The sequence below is a fragment of the Formica exsecta genome, unplaced genomic scaffold, assembly GCF_003651465.1.
Source record: "Formica exsecta isolate Colony F162 unplaced genomic scaffold, ASM365146v1 scaffold384, whole genome shotgun sequence".
Classification (NCBI taxonomy): domain Eukaryota; kingdom Metazoa; phylum Arthropoda; class Insecta; order Hymenoptera; family Formicidae; genus Formica; species Formica exsecta.
The window spans coordinates 124,110-144,124 of record NW_021851080.1 but is presented as its reverse complement, the minus strand read 5'-3'; the positions used below and the strand labels follow the sequence as shown (position 1 = coordinate 144,124).

At 38.0% G+C, this 20,015-nt stretch overlaps 1 protein-coding gene across 1 annotated transcript in view; it reads left to right on the top strand.

The window, feature by feature from the left end:
* The window catches only part of LOC115239504 (nuclear receptor subfamily 4 group A member 2), an 84,597-nt gene extending 64,582 nt beyond the window's left edge, over positions 1-20,015 (top strand). Inside the window, exons 2-8 of the mRNA XM_029814055.1 lie at positions 9,949-10,187; positions 13,541-13,779; positions 13,969-14,469; positions 14,908-15,238; positions 15,490-15,798; positions 16,391-16,625; positions 17,262-20,015. Of these exons, the coding sequence (XP_029669915.1) occupies positions 9,949-10,187; positions 13,541-13,779; positions 13,969-14,469; positions 14,908-15,238; positions 15,490-15,798; positions 16,391-16,625; positions 17,262-17,518 (2,111 nt within the window). The 3' untranslated portion in view covers positions 17,519-20,015. The remainder of the gene's footprint in view (positions 1-9,948; positions 10,188-13,540; positions 13,780-13,968; positions 14,470-14,907; positions 15,239-15,489; positions 15,799-16,390; positions 16,626-17,261) is intronic.

The window sequence follows — 20,015 nt, the reverse complement described above, 5'->3', positions numbered from 1 at the left end:
CACCATCGCTCTTGGTGCCGAAAGAGGTTCGGTAAATCAATATATGAGACCGTCGAGCACGCATGCGAGCATTGAGATGTGGGTGGAACTGTTTCTCACGGCCATCTTGCGTTATGCGCCATTCTTTCCGGCATGTGCATCCTGTGACTTATTTCTTTTTTTTCCCTATAGAATTGTTTGAACGCGTTTTATGTATGATACTTCAGTTCATATATAATATTACAAAGATAGCACGTATTAAAAACGCTAGTTTCCATCTTTTAATCCGACATAGTTTTGTATTTATAAGTATAACTATAAAAAATTTAATTAATAAAAAAATATCGTGTATTGTAGAATATTAAGAAATTTCTTGTGTATTTTTATGGAAAAAATATACGCAAAAGTATATGCAACCAAAATTTAATTATTTAAAATTTATAAACTTAAAAAAATTTTGAATATCAATAGAAACTTCTTGGATTCTTTGGCTGGTTTTGAATATTTGCATTTAATTTTAATAGGAATTTTTCACCTATAGCTTCTCTTTCGATATTTTCTATTTGTCTCCTGCTCGCTTATAAAATCGAATCTTGCAATTATGTACTGGGAATATACAGCTGCAGTAACTAGGTAGATTTCTATTTGCCTACTCTTTCTGCGGAATGTGCGCGATTATTTATTACGCAAGATACAAAAAAATCTGCATCGTCTCTTCCTATATGAATGATATTTTTTAATTCCGCGTGAGAAAAACATGTATTTTCGAGAAGCTATAATTAACTATAATACATCCAACGAATGCGTTAAGTCATGATCATGTAATTATAACATTTTTGGCATGGAACAGTAAAAGTTTAATTAAATGAGACTCGCATAAAATTTTATAGAAATGAAAAGTGTGGAAAGCAAACAAATTCATTGGCAATTACTACAAGTTTATTGGTTGATCGATTATCTGGAATAAAATTTACGTTTATATCGTATTAAATAGATACGTACGGAAATACATAATCGTGCGAATAAGCGAGTGATACAAAATTACATAAACGCGCGTCGAAATTAAAGGCTTTCGGATAACTAAACTGACAAGTCGCGGAGATAGGAGAAAGTCAATCTATAATATGTCGCAGTACCTACTAATATATAACGAAGAGTTTTGATATGTCGCTCTTGTAAACGGAAATCAGACTGAAATGCCTGAGAATGATACCTGAGAAAAGCACTCACTCGAACGTTACTATCGAGACACCCTGTACAGCGATCCGAGCGAAAGTCCGCCAGTAAATCTCTCACGATGGAAAATCTCCTGACGTACACACGACACCGATATTCGGCCGGCGATAAATCGCCGATGAACCGTGAACGCGAAAGAGTGAGTCCGGCGAGTTCGGGGCGTAAATCACGCGCGGCCTGGAGAGAAAAAACGATTGCCGTAATCGCACGCTTAAGATTTTACGGCCGCAGTTGGAATTAGAAGTAGACGATCGTAAATCCGCGCAGATGATCCTCGTTCAAACGAAGGTTCATGACTCATCGAAAAATTATTTTCCCTAAGTTAATCTAACTATTAGAGTTTATATTATTACAGTATTTTCCTTTAAAAGTATTTCAAGAGGGATTATAATTTGATCACTCCGTAAAATGATCCGGATCAACGGACAGAATATAATTAATTATTACAAAGTTTGATACATCGAATTATATTAATGGCTATTAAGATCGATTGACAAAGATTATATAAATAAAAATTTGATGAAAAAGTTCAAACACAAAAATTTAGAGAAATTAGCAACTGTCTGACCACACACGCTTCGCGATCCATTTCTGCTTGTCTCTCCGTGACGAATCTCTGCGTTAACGACTCCGAACGCGAATAGCAAAATCCTTCGGCAAACGATCTCAGAACTCGACGACGACGAAGATGATGACGGTGGCCGGTCGTAACCCCTCCGCGGCATATCTATAAATCTTCGGTTTTGCACAGGAACATTTATAACGCTTGCGACACTGCTCGCGGCGTAATCCAAACAGTTCATTGAGCGTTCCATTCCCTCCCTCCCTCCCTATTGCTGATGCACCCCGAGACTGCCACGCGGACGCGGCTGCACCCACGAGACTCCCATCTATCGTCGTGTCGTTCCCTTCTCCTTCGTCCTCGTGTCCTCCCTTCCTACACTTCGTGGCGCCTCGCGAAAGAACATACACACATACATATGTACATATGTACACGTGCACGTGCATGCACGCCGCGCAAAGCGGAGAGCAAAGGAGAGTGCTCTATGCCGGCCGGAGCTAAGCCGGTCTCACGGTAGTTCTTCGGGGTCAGGGGGCGATATATCTACCTACCTACCTACCTATCGGGCCGGTGCTCGAGCCTGCGTGTCGCAAGCACCTTTCCATATCCTTCTCCCATCCTCCTCGCTATCTCTCTCTTTCTCTTTTCCTCTCTCGTTATCTCCTTCTCTTTTTTCTCCTACTCGATTCTCTTCTTTCACCTCCGCCGACACGCCGCACTCTAACCCGGCGCGCGCACAGCCGAGGAAAATCGCGGCAACTCTTGCGGATAGAATGCACTATCAAGAGATAATGACATCCCGAGAAATAAATGCACAAAGATCATTATAAAGACTAATTTCATTAGTCATTATTAATTTATAGTTCTGCAAATGGGATTTTTGATCGTTTGATAGATAGAGAGAACGTTTGATATCTTCGTATAAATTTGTATGACGATTTCGCATATTTGATTTTAAAGGAAAATTATGTGTACATATTATAAAGATATATTTATGGAAATTAATGCTTTAGTTGAGGCTTTAGATTCTCGTACTTCTCGTCAAAGAGAGATACTAATTGAAGGAATATCATGTAATCAAAATCTTATTATATATTAATTACAATTTCAAAGACGTACCGACGTACAGGTAAATGTGTAATCGATTAAATTAACTATAAGCAACGACTAAGAGGCTCTCGAATGCTATCAATTATATTTAGAATTAAACGCTGTATATATAATATAAACAGCGGTAATAGGATCTACGATGGTATTACGTGGGCTACGGATTCTTGACGGATCTTCGGATTTCTCGAATAGACTGAATAATAATTAACGATAAAAGCAACAAGCTTGTATTAGTTGTCATCTTTACTCCTTTGAAGAAATAATGATTGTCACGCGAGAAATTGTCGAATATATACGGTATATCGATAAAATTGATTTCAAATGAAGAAATTTCCAAATAAAAGATAGTTCGATAAATTTGCAACACCCCGTATCTCAGATATTATCTCGCGGCGATAACGCGCTTTAATATATTAATCTCTTGCTAAATTTAATTAAAGTGAAAGCAGCCTGATATCGGATACTCGTACGATGATCTGACCGACGCAACATCTGGATACTTTCAAAATAACGAATATAGTATAGGTAAAGCAGAGGAACGATTCTAGAGGAAAAGGAGGGGCGTATCTATTTAATTGATTTCTTGTAATGTAAACGATAACGCACTCGTGTAAATTATGCGTAATATAATTCGGACGTGTGTATGCGAGATTTATGCAAATACAGCTGGGCTCAAGTGCGCGATATATGACGCTTCGTGGAATTGAATTATTATCGTTACTATGATTGATCCATCATCCGAGGATTATTACATCTGACATAGATAAGTCTTGGTGATTTGCCGGCAATTATCGTTCTATCAATCTGCATTCGGATTGATACTTTATCGGTAATCCTACCATTTACCGTTTGTCATTTATCATCGATTAAGTTAATTATAGATTGTTTTGACTGAAGAGTATTGATATTATAATAACGATTCTGCAATACATGCTTTTCAGTCAGAATTGAAACTATTTTCGTCTCATATTATCGCGTAAAGAACGAAAATGTGCTGTTTATAAATGATAATTACGATTCTATTGCAGATTTTAATTGGCGAATATTTCTTTATCTTGTCGCAACATAATTACATGATTTATTTATGCTTGAAGTATCAATTTCAAAATTGTAAAATATATAAAAAGCTATGTGCTTAAGAGAGAATTATTGCATTGCAGAAATAAATAATAGCGTCGTCGGTGATTATTCTTCATATTGCCGCGCATTTAAGCGCGAGATATATAACTACGCGAAGGGGCAATATATAGAGAAGATATTTTATCTTGACGTACTCTCTCCTCCGCCGCGATCGTGTCGCCGCGATCAATGGTCTCATCTCGTATGCGGGCACACCTAACGTTCCGCCGCGATGCGTGCGCGAGCGTGCGTGAGAGAAAGCGGGACCCGATATCACATACGCGGCCGCTACGGCACATAAGATAATCGCAACCGCGGGGATATTCTCGATTTAAGACCCCATCGCACACTCGCGCCCACACGACAGGGGCCCCGCGGACCCCTCCGCTGCGCGCCAGATGCCAGACGATCATAATTAACCCTTTCACTGCTAAGTAAAAGACACCGTCTGCTTTCTGCTACTTTACATTCAGACGCTCGCGACTCCTATTCCTTACGAAATTGTGATTGAATTGACTGACGAAGTCCTTCGATATCGAATGAACTCGTAATTTATGCTCTGCAACAGTGGATTCTGGGACTTGCGCTCGAGAATATTGCGACAGATCATTTTGCAATTGAACGACTTTTATATAAAATATTTAGCACCAGGTTATATATCTTTGGCAAAAAAATTAAAGAAATAAACTTAAAGTTATCATATATTCAACGGAAAATATCGATATAATTCATAAAATGATGAAAGATATTTATTTTTGTGTTAATGTAATGTAATGTTGTGTTTTGAGATAGATGAGTAGAAGATTATTGCTTACAATAATATAATATCCGAGACAAGAGTGAGATAGCTATATTTGAGTTATATATTTACGACAACTGCAGATTATTATAATATGCATCGTGAAATGCAAGATATCGAATGCATCGGCTCTCGATATTATTTCGCGAAGGATCAATAGATTTTTGCCGCAATCAGATATTTATACATTGTAACGATTGCATCTCGCTATCGCGCAACGATCGAAATAAGGACGCGCATTTTTTACGCAAATATTTTCTTAATGGTCAATACACGGCCGAGAGCTAATCGTTATTGACGGAAAAATCGATTACGATCTTTGAAGCGTGTAAGCTCACGTGTAGAATTGCCCGGATGATTTGCATAATGGGTGAATCTCTCGGGAGTTACTTGGTAATCAGCAATACAATATAGCCTTTCTCTCCGCCGTGTAACATATAACTCTTAAGACGCGCTCGTGTACGCTTGCGCTCGGATCTCAGAAATAATCTGCTCCACGGTAATTTACTAGTTATGGCAACTAGAATCATATTAAAGATGAAATTATATCCCCGTAGCCACGTAAGCGCAAAACAAAATTACAACTACGGTCCTTGTAGCAACGGCCAATCCCTTCATTTAGCAATCTCCAACAATATAGTTTCTCTATCTTCCTCATCCCCTATATTTTCCGCCTATTCCTATTCTCTTTCTCGCTCTTCTCCTCCCTGCGATATTACAAAACACGGATATATAATTTCGTGCTATAACTAAGATTCATCTAAATCTAAACACACGTGTAGAATATGTGTTTATATGCGGTCCTCTTCCATCCGCGACCAATTGGAGAAAGTTTAATGCTTAACTCAACAACTTGTGACTTAAATGGCATTATAAATTAATTTTTTGATTGTATTTGTTTTTTATCGAACGTGTGTTATAGGTATCTATAGAAAAAAGAGGAAAAAAAGCGAGACGCGCGAGAAATGCACATACGTCATTTCTTATGTGCGCATTAAAGTCACCAGGGCGTCTTGTAGCATCGCGTGACTACATCTTATTCCAGGAATGCGGTTGCAATATATTGCAACGGTTTTTGTTCTGCTTGCAATTAGCATACATTCAAAAGTTGATTTATAGATTACACGATATAGTATATCGAATCTGTTACACTTAAACGCGAAAGATCGTGAAAAAAAAATCCAATTATTATTTCATTAATTATAAAAAAATATTGTTTTATTCCTGATTATTATCAGAAAATAAATCTTATTTTTTGTATTAGACCTTTGTACCTTATATAAGTACTTTTCTACTTTCACAAGAGTTATATTGAATTTCTTTATTCTATTCGCAGTTAGAGAAGAGCCCATGTGTCAAATTTAATTTATTATTATTATGATAATATATTCATTTTATTTCGATCATATATCATACGCGAGACAACGCGACAGCCGCTTTTCTCCGCGTCTTCGTTTTTTCATTGTATGACGTAAGAAAGATAGAGATATAGGAAGGAGAAACCGGCAAGTAGATAAGAAAGCGGAAGGAAGAAAAAAAGAAAGATAGAGACAGCGAGAGATGAGCAAATATGCGCGATCTATGAAGGATGCTGCCAAGCAAAGAGAGCAAACGGACGTGGACCAGCTTGCACGTGGTGGCACGTGCAGGGGCGTGGTTCGTGGGAGGGCATCCCGTGCACACGAGACCGCTGCAATTCACCTGGCACACGGCTGTTTGGCTAACATAAGCCCTACTCTTTTCTCTCGACCGTTCGCCATCCTACCCTGCCACTGCGCGTTTACCTTTACCTTGCCTATAGCGCTGCCGCCGCACCGTCCCCGTGTTCTTCCGTATTCTTTACGCGCGCTGTGCATCTCAGATGCAGAGTCTACTCCGATTTGTGAACGGGACTGCACTCTCTCTCTCTCTCTCTCTCTCAAAAGAGAAAGAGAGAGAGAGAGAGAAAGAAAGAGACAGAGAAGCCGAGAGAGGTTGGACGGGAAAAGTGTCTTTTAACAATACGAAAAGTTTAGCGGATCTTTATACAGAATCTTTAAAAAGAATTTTTAGTCTATTTTTTATGTGTTACATTCTTTATATAATTTTTTGGATAAATTTATATAGGTATAGCATATTTAATTTCATAGAGTTGAGAGAGACAACTGTTAAAAAATTAATGTAATTAATAATTGATTTTATATTTTTTATGGGGAACTACGCGCACACGTTAATATAATATTATAATTCTATAATTAATTATTATTATTATACTATTTTTTTAATTTTTTAGCAATTACTGTTATTTATATTGCAATTATATTCGACGCATCTTTTACGATGCACTTACCTACTTCCATCATATTTTTCGTAGACTTGAGATTGCACGTAATTGCAATTTTGCTTATGTAAATTACGGATTTTATGGTATCTCCTCCAGCGGGGTATTAAGTACCATTCTCGCACATAAAAGTAATCGAGAACGAAGTTCACAACGGTATTCACCTGTAATTAACTGTAATTGTAACAGTAACTGCTACCAGTTGACGTTCTCTTCGTATTGACTAATTTATTACGTGGCAATAACGACATTGTATTTTATAACGGCAAGAGCGTACAAGCATGTTTTACCTCTGAAACACTATCAAGAGCCAGCAGGTAGTTCCGTTAATTGCATCAGGTAGTTGCTTACGATGCAATTAGTGATTGAGCATACCTGACATCTCTTTGAATCGATTTATTTGCTTTATTTTCCACTGACAAATTTTATTGGACATAATTAGAATTTATGGCAAGGTATCCTTAACGCATTCTTTTTACATATCTATTTGCTGGTTAATAGTATTCGTGTTAAATATGAATATATCTTCATCTTTATATCCTTAAGTATTTACAAATTATGTTATTTAATTATTATCTTTATATTCTTAAGTGTTTACAAATTATGCTTTTACAAATTATGCTATTTGCATTTTATAAATATGATTTTATAATTGTGGAAAGTTAAGTTAAAAGAGAAATCTACATTTTTTACATACTTGTATTCCCATAATGTCATACGATTAAATATTTTTAAAACGAGTAACTCTTCGTAAGATGCACAAAATTCCGAAAATTTATATTTTTAATAATACGCACTTCTCTCGCGATAATCATACATTTTCATCTTGCGCAAGTTTCAGGATAATTAACGGGAATTCCCGAATCAAACGATGTGTTTTATCGGTCGCGGAAGACATAGATTTTCCTGTTCATCTTATAACAATATCGCGAATAACAATAAGCGCGTTCCCTCCTCTCACGCGGGTTTATTTCGCCATAACAGCCGATCCATTGTGCTTAATCGTCACTTCTTCCACGCGTATAACACACCCCTTCTCAGATCAATCGGTGTCACGGTGAAATCGCTTATGACCGATGCTTCGCGATCACGACGGGTGGTCTCCGACGCGGAGCGCGATCGTGAAATTAAATCGAACGCGACTTCGACGCCCGTGACTATCGACGAATGGCATCTCCATGGGCGATGCGCCAGGACGCCTGCATCCGGCTGTCGTATCATATTACTCGCTCATACTCTATCCATTTGATAAATCATTGACGTCCTCGCGGGCGCAGCAGGCCCTTTCCTGTAGTTTATTACTTCGTAATCAGAGAAATTATTTCTTTTGCGATTAAATTTTAATGTTTTCTTCAGAAAGGGATTCTCATCTCTCTCTTTTTCTTTTTCTCTAATTCTTTAATTGTAACGATTTTTTAATTACTTTAAATTATGCGGAGAAAGCTGCGGCGAGACCACATCGTATCGATGATCGTCACAAAAACGTGGTCGGTGGCATAAGAATGTCTGCCCTTCGGTCGTCAGGGGATAATATCGTGTAATAATAATCGAAAAGGGGGGTGAGATGCGTGGTTGTTTGTATAGAATGGGGTGGTAGTATTTTAAATGCCAGTGATTTCATGTCTCCCCGGGGTGTACACGGACACCCTATATAGGACGATCCGGAGGCGTTCAAGTGCTCAGTCGACGACGAGAATCCGCCGTTTAGTAAGATTCACCGCAGATTTCTTGAGCCGCGTATAGTGGAAGTGACTTTTCGGAAATTTCTCTCATTTACAATTGATTACTTTTGCTCTGATTAATTATGACATTTTAGAAGAGTTAGCATATTTTGAGTAATAAAGATTTGTTGGCCGTAATTGTAAAATTTTCTCGGTCACAGAGTGTTCTGCAGCATGATTGCCATGGACGACGGATATTCTCAGTATCATAGATACTGTACGTACTTTTCAAGCATTTAAATTATGATTATTTCACAAATTTGAGATTTGAAAATGTAATTATGCTTTTGATATCGATTAATTATATGTTTATTAAAATATAACTATGATATAACTTCTCTTCATATATAAAAATAATAGAAAACGCAATCAGGAGACAATATTTTATGAACTCGCGTTCAATGTTGTACAAAATATTTTTCTTTTATTATAATAAAGAATTAGCTTCAACATGAAGATTTAAAGTCAGAGGATAACCGGAGTTGTACTTAATGACGCCAGCGTATAACGATAGAAAACTAAAAATCAATATTAGCCGCGTTCTTGCGATAGAGAAAGTGTCCTGTTGCAGCTTCTCGGCATATCGTTGAAAATTGACATGTCAGAAAGTTTTTTTTTTTTACCGAGAAACGAGGTTGCGATCCATTTTTGTCTTCTCACGCATAATGAATGATGTTAATCCATTTGACGACAGACAGCGTATATATTATTCAACCGATATTTGAAGTTGGTTGTTGAAGGAGTATGCATATATAATATTACACATTTTGTATTCTGCTTTATACTTAAGTGATTTAGGAAAGAAATATTGCGGATAGATAATTAATACTAATATTAGTAAGAATAATAGTAAAAAAATCGAAAAGATTGCTTTTTTATAAGATTCTACTGTGTAATTTGTAAATACTAAATGAAATAATCTTCATAATAATATTATATATTATTTTCTATTCTAAATAACTTTTCTTTTTATATTTATTACTTTATTTTGTTGCGCATTTTTATAAAAAATTCTTCTTTATCTTTAAAAGCTTAAATAATATACATTCTATTGTCTAATATAATAATTTAATAACCTGGAGGATATCGTTTGATGTTACAGGGCAACTGCATTCGCCGAACGGCGACAGCGACAACAGCAACGGTAGCCAGCGTGCGGTGGCTGTTACTCGCAACGAGGTAGAGCAGCAGCAGCAGCAGCAGCAGCCGCATCGCCAACGGCAGCCGCAACGTCAGGCAACAGCTACCGTTCCGGTTCTCGCCTGCACTAATCAATCGTCTATAACTACACCCACGACCGCCTTCACGGTGGCATCAAGCATGCTTCTTTTGCAAACACAGGTCAGTTCCATCTTTTTACTGTATGATATATCTCAGCTTTTGCTCGTTTCACGGAATTCGTATTAAATTTATTAAAAATTCAGAAATTGAGAAAGATAAAAAAGATAAAGATGGAGTAATCGAGAGCAAAACAATTGATAGCAAAGTTAAACGACATTCTGAATTGTCATCTGCATCACGAGTCTTGTGGTAGTTGTATCAGATCGGTTAAGCCTTCGTGCTTGCATGTCGACGTGACGCAACATATAAGCTGTAATTTTACGTAATAATATTCATCCGTGTAAACGCTCATATCTCTCATCTCATCTCAATTCTCATAAATAGTACCGAGAAGGTCTTGTGAGAAATATGGATATGTAATATTTCAAAACAAGAAAATAAATTCACGTGCGTGCAAACAGCGTATCGCATATCAATAATTTACAGTTGATTAAAAAAATTGACTTTTATTATTGTGAGTTATCGTTTTTCTATTTAATTTAACAAAATTATATATTTTTAGCGTTAAATCATTCAAAGGTATTTAATATTTTACTTAATAAGATCGATTTTAATTTAGAAAAATAATTTAATTTAGAAAATAATAATTAAATTGTTTTAAAGCTGATATTAAGCTGTAAGATTTATTGATCTTCTTTTCTGAAATCTCTTTCACTTCTTCAGTATTTTGCATAACGCGCCATTTTCCTCTCTTTGATCATTTCTTATCGTACGATTATCTCTTATCGGAGCAAAGCAGCCGGCGCTACATATCAAACGACAATCGTATGGCATATTAGCATTACGAGATATTGCCATCCACCTTCTTTCCCATGAACTCGCTTTTACGCGACCAGCTTGAAATTATCGCGTCACGATCCGACGGTTAATCTAATTCTTATCGACTCTCGGGCTCTCGGGATTCCACGATGATTCCGCATTGGTATATATAACAAAATTCTCCCATATTTCTGTGACCGTCATCTGCATTCATTACGCATAATCTGCATTTTGTCCTATCTGTTTCTCATTTTTTTCTCCTTTCTCCATGTCTTCCTTTCTACCCTGTTTCGATAAAATCTGTTTATATCTGCTTTCTTCTTCGTGCTGGATGAAATGGCATTGCAGTCAGTTAATGATTAAAATGGGAATGTGCCGCGGAATTAGCGGACCAGCACCAACATTGTCTCGATGATTTAACGGCAAGAAATAAAGAGGGTGGAGGAGGAGGGGCGCTTTTAGGACGCCGTTTAGCAGGACATTTATTCATGGTCTGGAAAGACGAGGCTTCGATCGCCGGTTCTCGGGGGAGCGATGAACGAAATGTCAGCCCGAAGCGGAACCGGCACTTGCAAATTGAATATCCACCCTCCTCGATCATCCCCGTCCTTCTTCTCGTGATGTTATCCTTCGGTCTACTCTCTCTCTCTCTCTCCCTGCCACAGTATTTTTGTTTTTCATTCTCGGATTTTAATACACAGATATTTCTTCAGAACTCAAATTTATTAATGGTGATGTGGATTTCTTTCAACTAAGTTTTGGTCTTTGAAAAAGATGACTATTATCATTTCATTGGCGGATATAATATTGCATCATTTGTGAAAATGTGTAAATATCATGAAAATAATATTTTTTTATTGAATGTATATTCTCTTTTTTTCCCAGAATTAATTAGCAAGAATTGGATAGATATTTTACATTAAACTATTTGTTTCTGTTATTACGTTTATATTTTTATCGCAATTGATTGAAGGCACATTAGTTTTGCAAAATTTAATGAACTTGTTTCACAAGCAGAAAGGAAAGTATTATTGCGCGATCACGCAAATCGCTCCGAGCAGATCAAGAAGTAATAAATCTTCATCGTTAATTTTGAAAGTTAGGTGAGCAGTTTACCGTTTGGATATTTTACGGCCGATTGAGTAATTCTCTTATTACGATATCTTGTAATACGTATAATTTCTTGTTGAATTATAAGATGTATCAGCGTCGTTTATTATCGTCCCATTGCCGCGGGAATATTTAACCAGGCTGCTATAGTGTTTTACCGTCTATCGACTATCGACTATCAATGATTGAATCAGGAGGGAGGGANNNNTATCGAGTATAATTAATTGAATAAGAAGGGAGGAAAGAGAGAGAAAGAAAGAAAGAGGCTCTAAGTCTCTATCGAACGCTAGCTTATAGACAACACGCGATACGAGTTTGGCTTGTCCAATCCTCTCTCGAACATCCTCACTGCGCACCTCGATTGTACATCGATGTCTCGCCGTGGCTCGCAATTGTGCTCGAGCAATGTTTCTGCCTTGCAGTTGGGTGCTTCGATTTGTCGTTCGCACGGCTTTCCGGAGGCCGTGATAACTTCGCTTTTTTCAAGGAAAAAAAAACATCGGCGTTTAAAATTGATAATCGATTTTCATTTATTCGGTATGTAATTAAAAAACAAAAGATTCGTAAAATTTATATCGATATGGTGTTCAAATTGGCTCACGTCATTTGTACTACGCAGGTATTTTTTATTTATATTCCTTTCATTTCTTCTTTTGTTATTTATTTTTTCTCGGTTTTCTATATATTTAATATTTTGTAATATTTATCGCGCTGGAAAGAGAGAGAAAGAAAGAAAGAGGCTCTAAGTCTCTATCGAACGCTAGCTTATAGACAACACGCGATACGAGTTTGGCTTGTCCAATCCTCTCTCGAACATCCTCACTGCGCACCTCGATTGTACATCGATGTCTCGCCGTGGCTCGCAATTGTGCTCGAGCAATGTTTCTGCCTTGCAGTTGGGTTCTTCGATTTGTCGTTCGCACGGCTTTCCGGAGGTGATAACTTCGCTTTTTTCAAGGAAAAAAAAAACATCGGCGTTTAAAATTGATAATCGATTTTCATTTATTCGGTATGTAATTAAAAAACAAAAGATTCGTAAAATTTATATCGATATGGTGTTCAAATTGGCTCACGTCATTTGTACTACGCAGGTATTTTTTATTTATATTCCTTTCATTTCTTCTTTTGTTATTTATTTTTTCTCGGTTTTCTATATATTTAATATTTTGTAATATTTATCGCGCTTTTTTTATTGCGTCAAACTTTTGTGTAATATAAATTTTTATTAAGAAATTGTTAATGATATTTTATCGAATTATGTAAAGATTTATTGTTAAAGTATCTTTTTATTATGTTTGGTTAATTCTATAAACTATTATTACGCCAATACATTTGCTTTCTATTTTTCTAATATTTATAAAATTATTTTTGTGCTGTCTTATATTTTCAAATTTTACATAACTTTTTTATTTATCATATAGATTCTGGTACTATATACTCTGTATGCCGTTGCTTATAGATATGGTCGCGATTTTTCATTACAGAGCTCCTTCGGAAGCAGTTTCGCGGAATTGCTAAGTGGTCCTTATTCAGACCCTGCGGATGCCGGAAGCTTGCCCGAGGAGCTGGACCCCTTTCCAGAGTTGCAGCTTGGAAATCCGCAAGCCGTATCTTCGGTCGATGAGTCTGCTCAGTCTCACCAAAATATACACCATCAACAGCCATCGCAATCACCACCACCACCGCCCTCTCTCCCCGAGGACATCCAGACCGATTCCCTTAGGTATATATGCAGATTTCTTTTTTCAAATTTTTAACATTGATAATCTTAATTTTTACAAGAGTTTTTTTCAAGTAATATGGCAAGAAAACTATTTATATTATCTTTAATATAATATTATCGAAACAATTTGAATAATAGAATTTTATATACGGGATTTGTATAAAATGCGATATATATTTTTGATCGCAGTCCTACACCCTTGCCGAGCTTCCAGGAGACCTACACAGTGCAGCGATATAGACAGGAACTCCAGGGCCTTGGCATCAAGATGGATGATGAATGTTACGATACCTCAGTATATCCTTGCACCACCACTCACTATCCGACCGAATTTCCGGCTACAGTATCCTATCACGAGCACCAACAACAGCCGCAGCAGCAACATCCTCACCATCATCCGCCGCATCATCAACAACAACAGGCCCCGCATCATCATCAAAGTTACTTTCCTACGGAATCGGCGCCCACTCCGGCAACGACAGTCGTTCCGCCCTCGAATCATCGACAGGATCCATCCTATGGTGTGGCTGTCACCGTGCCTATGGTTTATGGGGCACCATCGGCCATCGCCAACGTCGCTACTCCCGTAGCTCCTACTGATCTCTGTCCTAATGTCGATACTAGCGTTGTAATTGGCACCACTAGGTCGCGAAGGGCGTCGCTGCCTACTCAGAGATCAGAGTCGGCAAGGTAAGATTTTTCACGAGATAATTATGATAAATAAAATCACGTCTCATTGCTCCTCGTCTAAATTAACGGCATTCTAATGTGAAAGAAACGAGAAACTTTTTCACATACTATCTTGTTTAAATTTATTATGGTTTAGTCACAATTTTAATTGTTGAATCAAGTTTATTTAAAGAATATAGAGGCGCAAAAAACTCAAATGTGTATTTAGTATTTCTAATTAAATTTTTAATTAAAAAAAAATGTAATATATCTTCAAACTTATATATATGACAGATTTTCCATTCTATCATAAATATTGGAAAATATGATTCATACTGTCGATCATATGACACGTATTACACGTTTCACGAGGACACGAGACGCGACAGTTTTGGGAGAATCCCTGTTCTGACTAGCGACGGATTATAGATCAATGCGCGTTCTGTGTCGTGTTAACAGTAGTGGGAGCATAGAGTCCCCGAAGCCGCGCGGCAGCGGCGGCACCGCAAGCTCCACTGTCAGTTCGCCATCGCCCGGAAGCGGTACCAGTGGAGAACGCGCACCCCCGAGTCCGAGTCAGCTCTGCGCCGTGTGCGGCGATACCGCGGCCTGTCAACATTATGGCGTGCGCACTTGCGAGGGCTGCAAGGGCTTCTTCAAAAGGACCGTGCAGAAAGGCTCCAAGTACGTGTGTTTGGCCGAGAAAGCTTGCCCGGTGGACAAGCGCCGCCGAAATCGCTGCCAGTTCTGCCGGTTTCAGAAGTGCCTGATGGTCGGCATGGTCAAGGAGGTAAATAATGACATTACGTTGCACAAAATAATTGTAAAACGTCTTTTTCTCGAATTTATCAGCTTATATCGAGTTTCAAAATTCTAAAGTATGATAAAATAATAAATTCTCGCGATGATTAATTGTTTCAATGAATTTTGTCAAAGTTGTTTCTAAGATTTAAAGCCTGTTTTGAATGATAGCAAGAACTGTAACGCGAACGGATGTGAAATAAAATCAATAACTGATTATATTATTTAATCGTTGCACAGGTTGTTAGAACAGATTCTTTGAAAGGTCGGCGAGGCAGATTGCCTTCAAAGCCCAAGTCACCGCAGGAATCTCCACCGAGTCCGCCGGTTTCCTTGATTACGGCTCTGGTACGTGCCCATTTGGATACAACGCCGGACAAGGCGAGTCTCGATTATTCGCAATACCGACAACCGAGACCGGGCGACCCCCCGATGACCGAGGCCGAGAAGATTCAACAATTCTACAATCTGTTAACTACCTCGATCGACGTCATCCGAAACTTTGCCGACAAAATCCCCGGATTCACGGATCTAGTACGGGAAGATCAGGTGAGCGATAAGATACAGTCAAGGATACATAAAAACTTTAGACAATTCAAAAATTGGAAGATAATTCTTCAAAAAAAAATCAGGAAAACTTTCCAATTATAGAATTTTTACATTGAATCCGCGATTCTTCATTTAGTTTAATTACTCATTCTTCATCGTGTCTTCGTCTCTTTTGTCATCGAGACATACGTCACTTTCGTAGTATATATCAAGCCGGTCAGGTATCGATTTTCGGACGATATCCATTGGGAACTAGCGGTTATAGAAATCGATAGTTCATACATTTTCTAAAAGGTCAGTCTTGACGAGCTTTTGACGAGCGGCTGTCTAGTAAACTGCTCGCGAAAAGACAGTAGATGTTAATTTGTTAATATATCATTAAAACTAGTGAGAAGATTTTGCTGCTTATTGTCAGATTATATCTAAATCAAACTATAAATCTAATTGTTATTTCTTTATAAATGTAATTTGATAACGTAAATGAGATAAAATAGTTTGTTTTGATTAATCTGATGGTGATTTTGATTAATTTAACAGTTTGCATTTTACCGATAATCGCATATTAATAATTTTGCGATTAATCTGATTCCAGGAATTGCTCTTCCAATCAGCCAGCTTGGAATTGTTCGTACTCAGGTTGGCGTACCGCACAAATCCGGACGATACTAAACTGGTGTTCTGCAACGGTGTCGTCCTGGCGTTGGAACAATGTCAGCGCAGTTTCGGCGATTGGCTGCACAGCATTCTCGACTTCTGCAAAGCCCTTCACTTCTTGGAGGTCGACATTAGCGCCTTCGCCTGCCTGTGCGCTCTCACCCTCATTACTGGTTAGTACTCGTATATAATTCGTTTGATACTTTCACACTTTTCATTATATTATTAATTAAACAATCAAGTTTAGATTACTACATTTATAATTATCACTGTTACTTACTATAAATATAAATTGTATAGTGATCGCATAGTTGTCAATTTGCAATTTTAATAATAGTCGCTTTAATGGCGCTTTCAATCTCCCTTCACTCTGTTCCCCTAACCTGTATTCCGATTATACCGACCTGTCTACGGGATAAATAATTAATTCGTCGAATCAATTAATTATTGATGTTCCGACGAAAGGAACGACGGTGCTCCGCGTTTTGCACGCGATCTATTGGCAACCGGACATGCAGGTGTGCGGTTTACAGGCGCGTTCACTCGCAGTTTCCATTAGATAGCTACGTATTGAAAGTTGCGTGACTGATATTACTATACTTTAATTGATCAGTATTTCTTAATCTCGTGAATGTTAATGATGCCACAATTAAATCTTAAATTGTATTATAAGATCAATAGCAAGTTTTTTTGTAAAATATAGAATATTGTTTATATTGTTCAGAGATTTTCGCGATCTAATTTTTAGTATAGTGTAATTTTCAATCGATAATAATGACGTCACTCAAGTTTTTTTTGTAAAATTTCAGAGAGATATGGATTAAAGGAGCCGCAGCGCATGGAACAGTTACAGATGAAGATTGTTTCGTCTTTGCGTGACCACGTGACTTACAACGCCGAGGCGCAGAGGAAATCGCAGTACCTGTCTTATTTACTAGGCAAACTACCGGAGCTGAGGAGTCTCTCGGTCCAGGGCCTCCAGCGAATCTTCTACCTGAAGCTGGAGGATCTGGTGCCGGCACCTCCTCTAATCGAGACGATGTTTGTCGGTAGTCTGCCCTTTTAAACTGAGCTGAGCATAGTCTATGGCTCGCCAGCACATAGAACAATTACTTTCTCAGACCCGTGCGGTTGCGTTATCTTCGTTCTAATTGCATCCTTCTTAGTTCGTATTACTACACGTAGCTTTATTCTCTTCTTGCGTGTAACTTCTCGCGCGATCTCGCGGGTACATTGCGGTCCTCGACGAAGCCTTGACATCTTGTCGTACTTCGTGAAGAGTATCATGAAGGATTCGTCGGGCAGGAAGAGCAAAGAGAACCATTACTGGTCGTACGAACGAGCGTGAAAATTATCCGCGCGGATTCAACGTGCGTGAACGGTAATCTTAAGGAAAAGTTCTACGCGTGTATGTGCGAGTGAATGTGTACATGTGTGAATAAGCAATTGTGTGTATCATGTACGAATGCATGGACGCAGGTCTCTGCATGCGCGACGAGTGGCGGGCGTCGAAGACGTCGTTACTATTAGTAGTAAGCTACTATTGCTATTGCCGACTACTAAGTCAGCGCAAGTGGAAAGCGGGCGTGAGGCGAGTTGCGAGGCGGTTTCGCTATTCTCCCTCTTCTAGTTATAGCAGATTTCGCGCGGACTCGGATGCGGATGGAAGGAGGGATTCCTCTCTCTGAGACGGGAAGATTTTCCGCGCGAGGAACGCAAATTTTTCTCACTTTTCTATCTAGTTTGTACGAGACTCTCCTTGCCTCGCCTCGCCTCGTTCCCGTGGCTAACATGCGCCGACCCGTCACTTCTCCAACATCTCGGTAATATCTTCGGCAATACCTTGCCCGTCGCTGGAAAACGCATCGGCGATTCGCAACATATCAGAGCAATGACGAGGAGAGTGAATGACGCTCTCCCGTCTTGACAGTAGACGTAGGATATGACTGTCGGTTACGCCCTTGACGGCCGGACGATGCCGAGTGCAGATGCATCGATTGATTATCGAAATGCGTGTAAAGAATTGATGCAATTCTACGTCGAATTAAATATATATATTTTTTATTATTTCTTTTTTGTTTTATATCATGTAGTCATATCTGTCCTAATAATGTGCGCTTTGGATTCTCAAGTCAAATTGATTTGGATTGAGCACGGTAAAGAATATCGAATGAAAAATTAAATGATGAAAACTGGAATGTAAAGGTAAACTGTGAGGTTCATCATTTAACAGCAACACATGTCTCTTGGATATCTATGATAATGGAAAATGAGTTTAGAAGCGACGTACTATTATTTTATGAGTTTAAGGAAAACCGTAAAGGGAAATTGTGAACTATTTTATTAGATAGATTTTCAATTGTAGTATTTTTATAGATACTTTTTACACATTTTATATACGTCAGTCTTTTTTAAGAGGAGATTTATCACACAAGAATTCAACAAATATTTCAGATATTAATGAATCTTAAATCGTAAATTTACTAGGCATTTTTACAAGCATTTTACACAACTAGATCCATCCTAGTAGTTTAAAATTGCATAGCTTTGCTATATAAATTATCAATGAATAGAAAAAGCTTAACGCATCTTTTAATTCAATCGCATATTTTGATATCGAAATTAGAATGACTAAATGTACAAATAGATTTTACAGTTTTAGTTCACAGATTCGATTTAAACATTTTCACCAGGGAACTTTGATGAACTTCAGATTTTTTTATTCGTGGAGCTTTTTTTTTCTCGCAATGCACTCACAACCAAACTCGGCATCGTCAGTGTCATTGGGGCGTTGTCTAAGGCGCATGATCGATATCAATCGGTTCTTTACCACTACTCTTGCGTTTATGTGATTTTAGAGAGCTAAGGCGAACAACCACGGGCTCACCTCGTTCGTTTAAAATAGAGACAGAGAGAAAGAAAGAAAGAAAGAAAGAGAGAATGAGAGTGAGAAAGGAAAAAAAGTGAATTCAGTACGATGGCGAGGTGGGCCCGGCTTAAAGTTACCTATTACGTTATGACATTTACTTTTAATCAAACTAACGTAGAATGTCCTATTTATATACGTATAACGCGCCGCTACTACTACTTAACTACTACTTTACTATACCGTTATACTTATTACTACTCATTAATAGCGTTATTACTCTATGACGTTACTACCACTACTACCACTGTTACCAGCGTTACCTTTACTACCACTTTGTGTTACCATTGTCTCGCTACAGTAAGCTTCACCATCGCCGTCGTCGTCGTCGTCGTTTTAAAACGTCCTTCATCGCACCAGTGCCCTTCGATTGACACGACAGACGAGAGAGAATGCTAAACAGGCATCCTCGTCTCCAGGATTACCGCAGTCGGCACGCATCTCTATTTTTGATGTATCTTTGTATTTTATCCACATTCAAGTACACCGTAAGATAAAGTAAGATTGCAGATCGGGAATAACTTTGCATGCAGCGAAAAAAGATTTAATCATTATTTCTACTCTTGAGATAAATATGAAAATTTTAATATAAAAATCTTAAAGAGAAGTATATGCAAAAGAATTCTCTTTTTTAAAA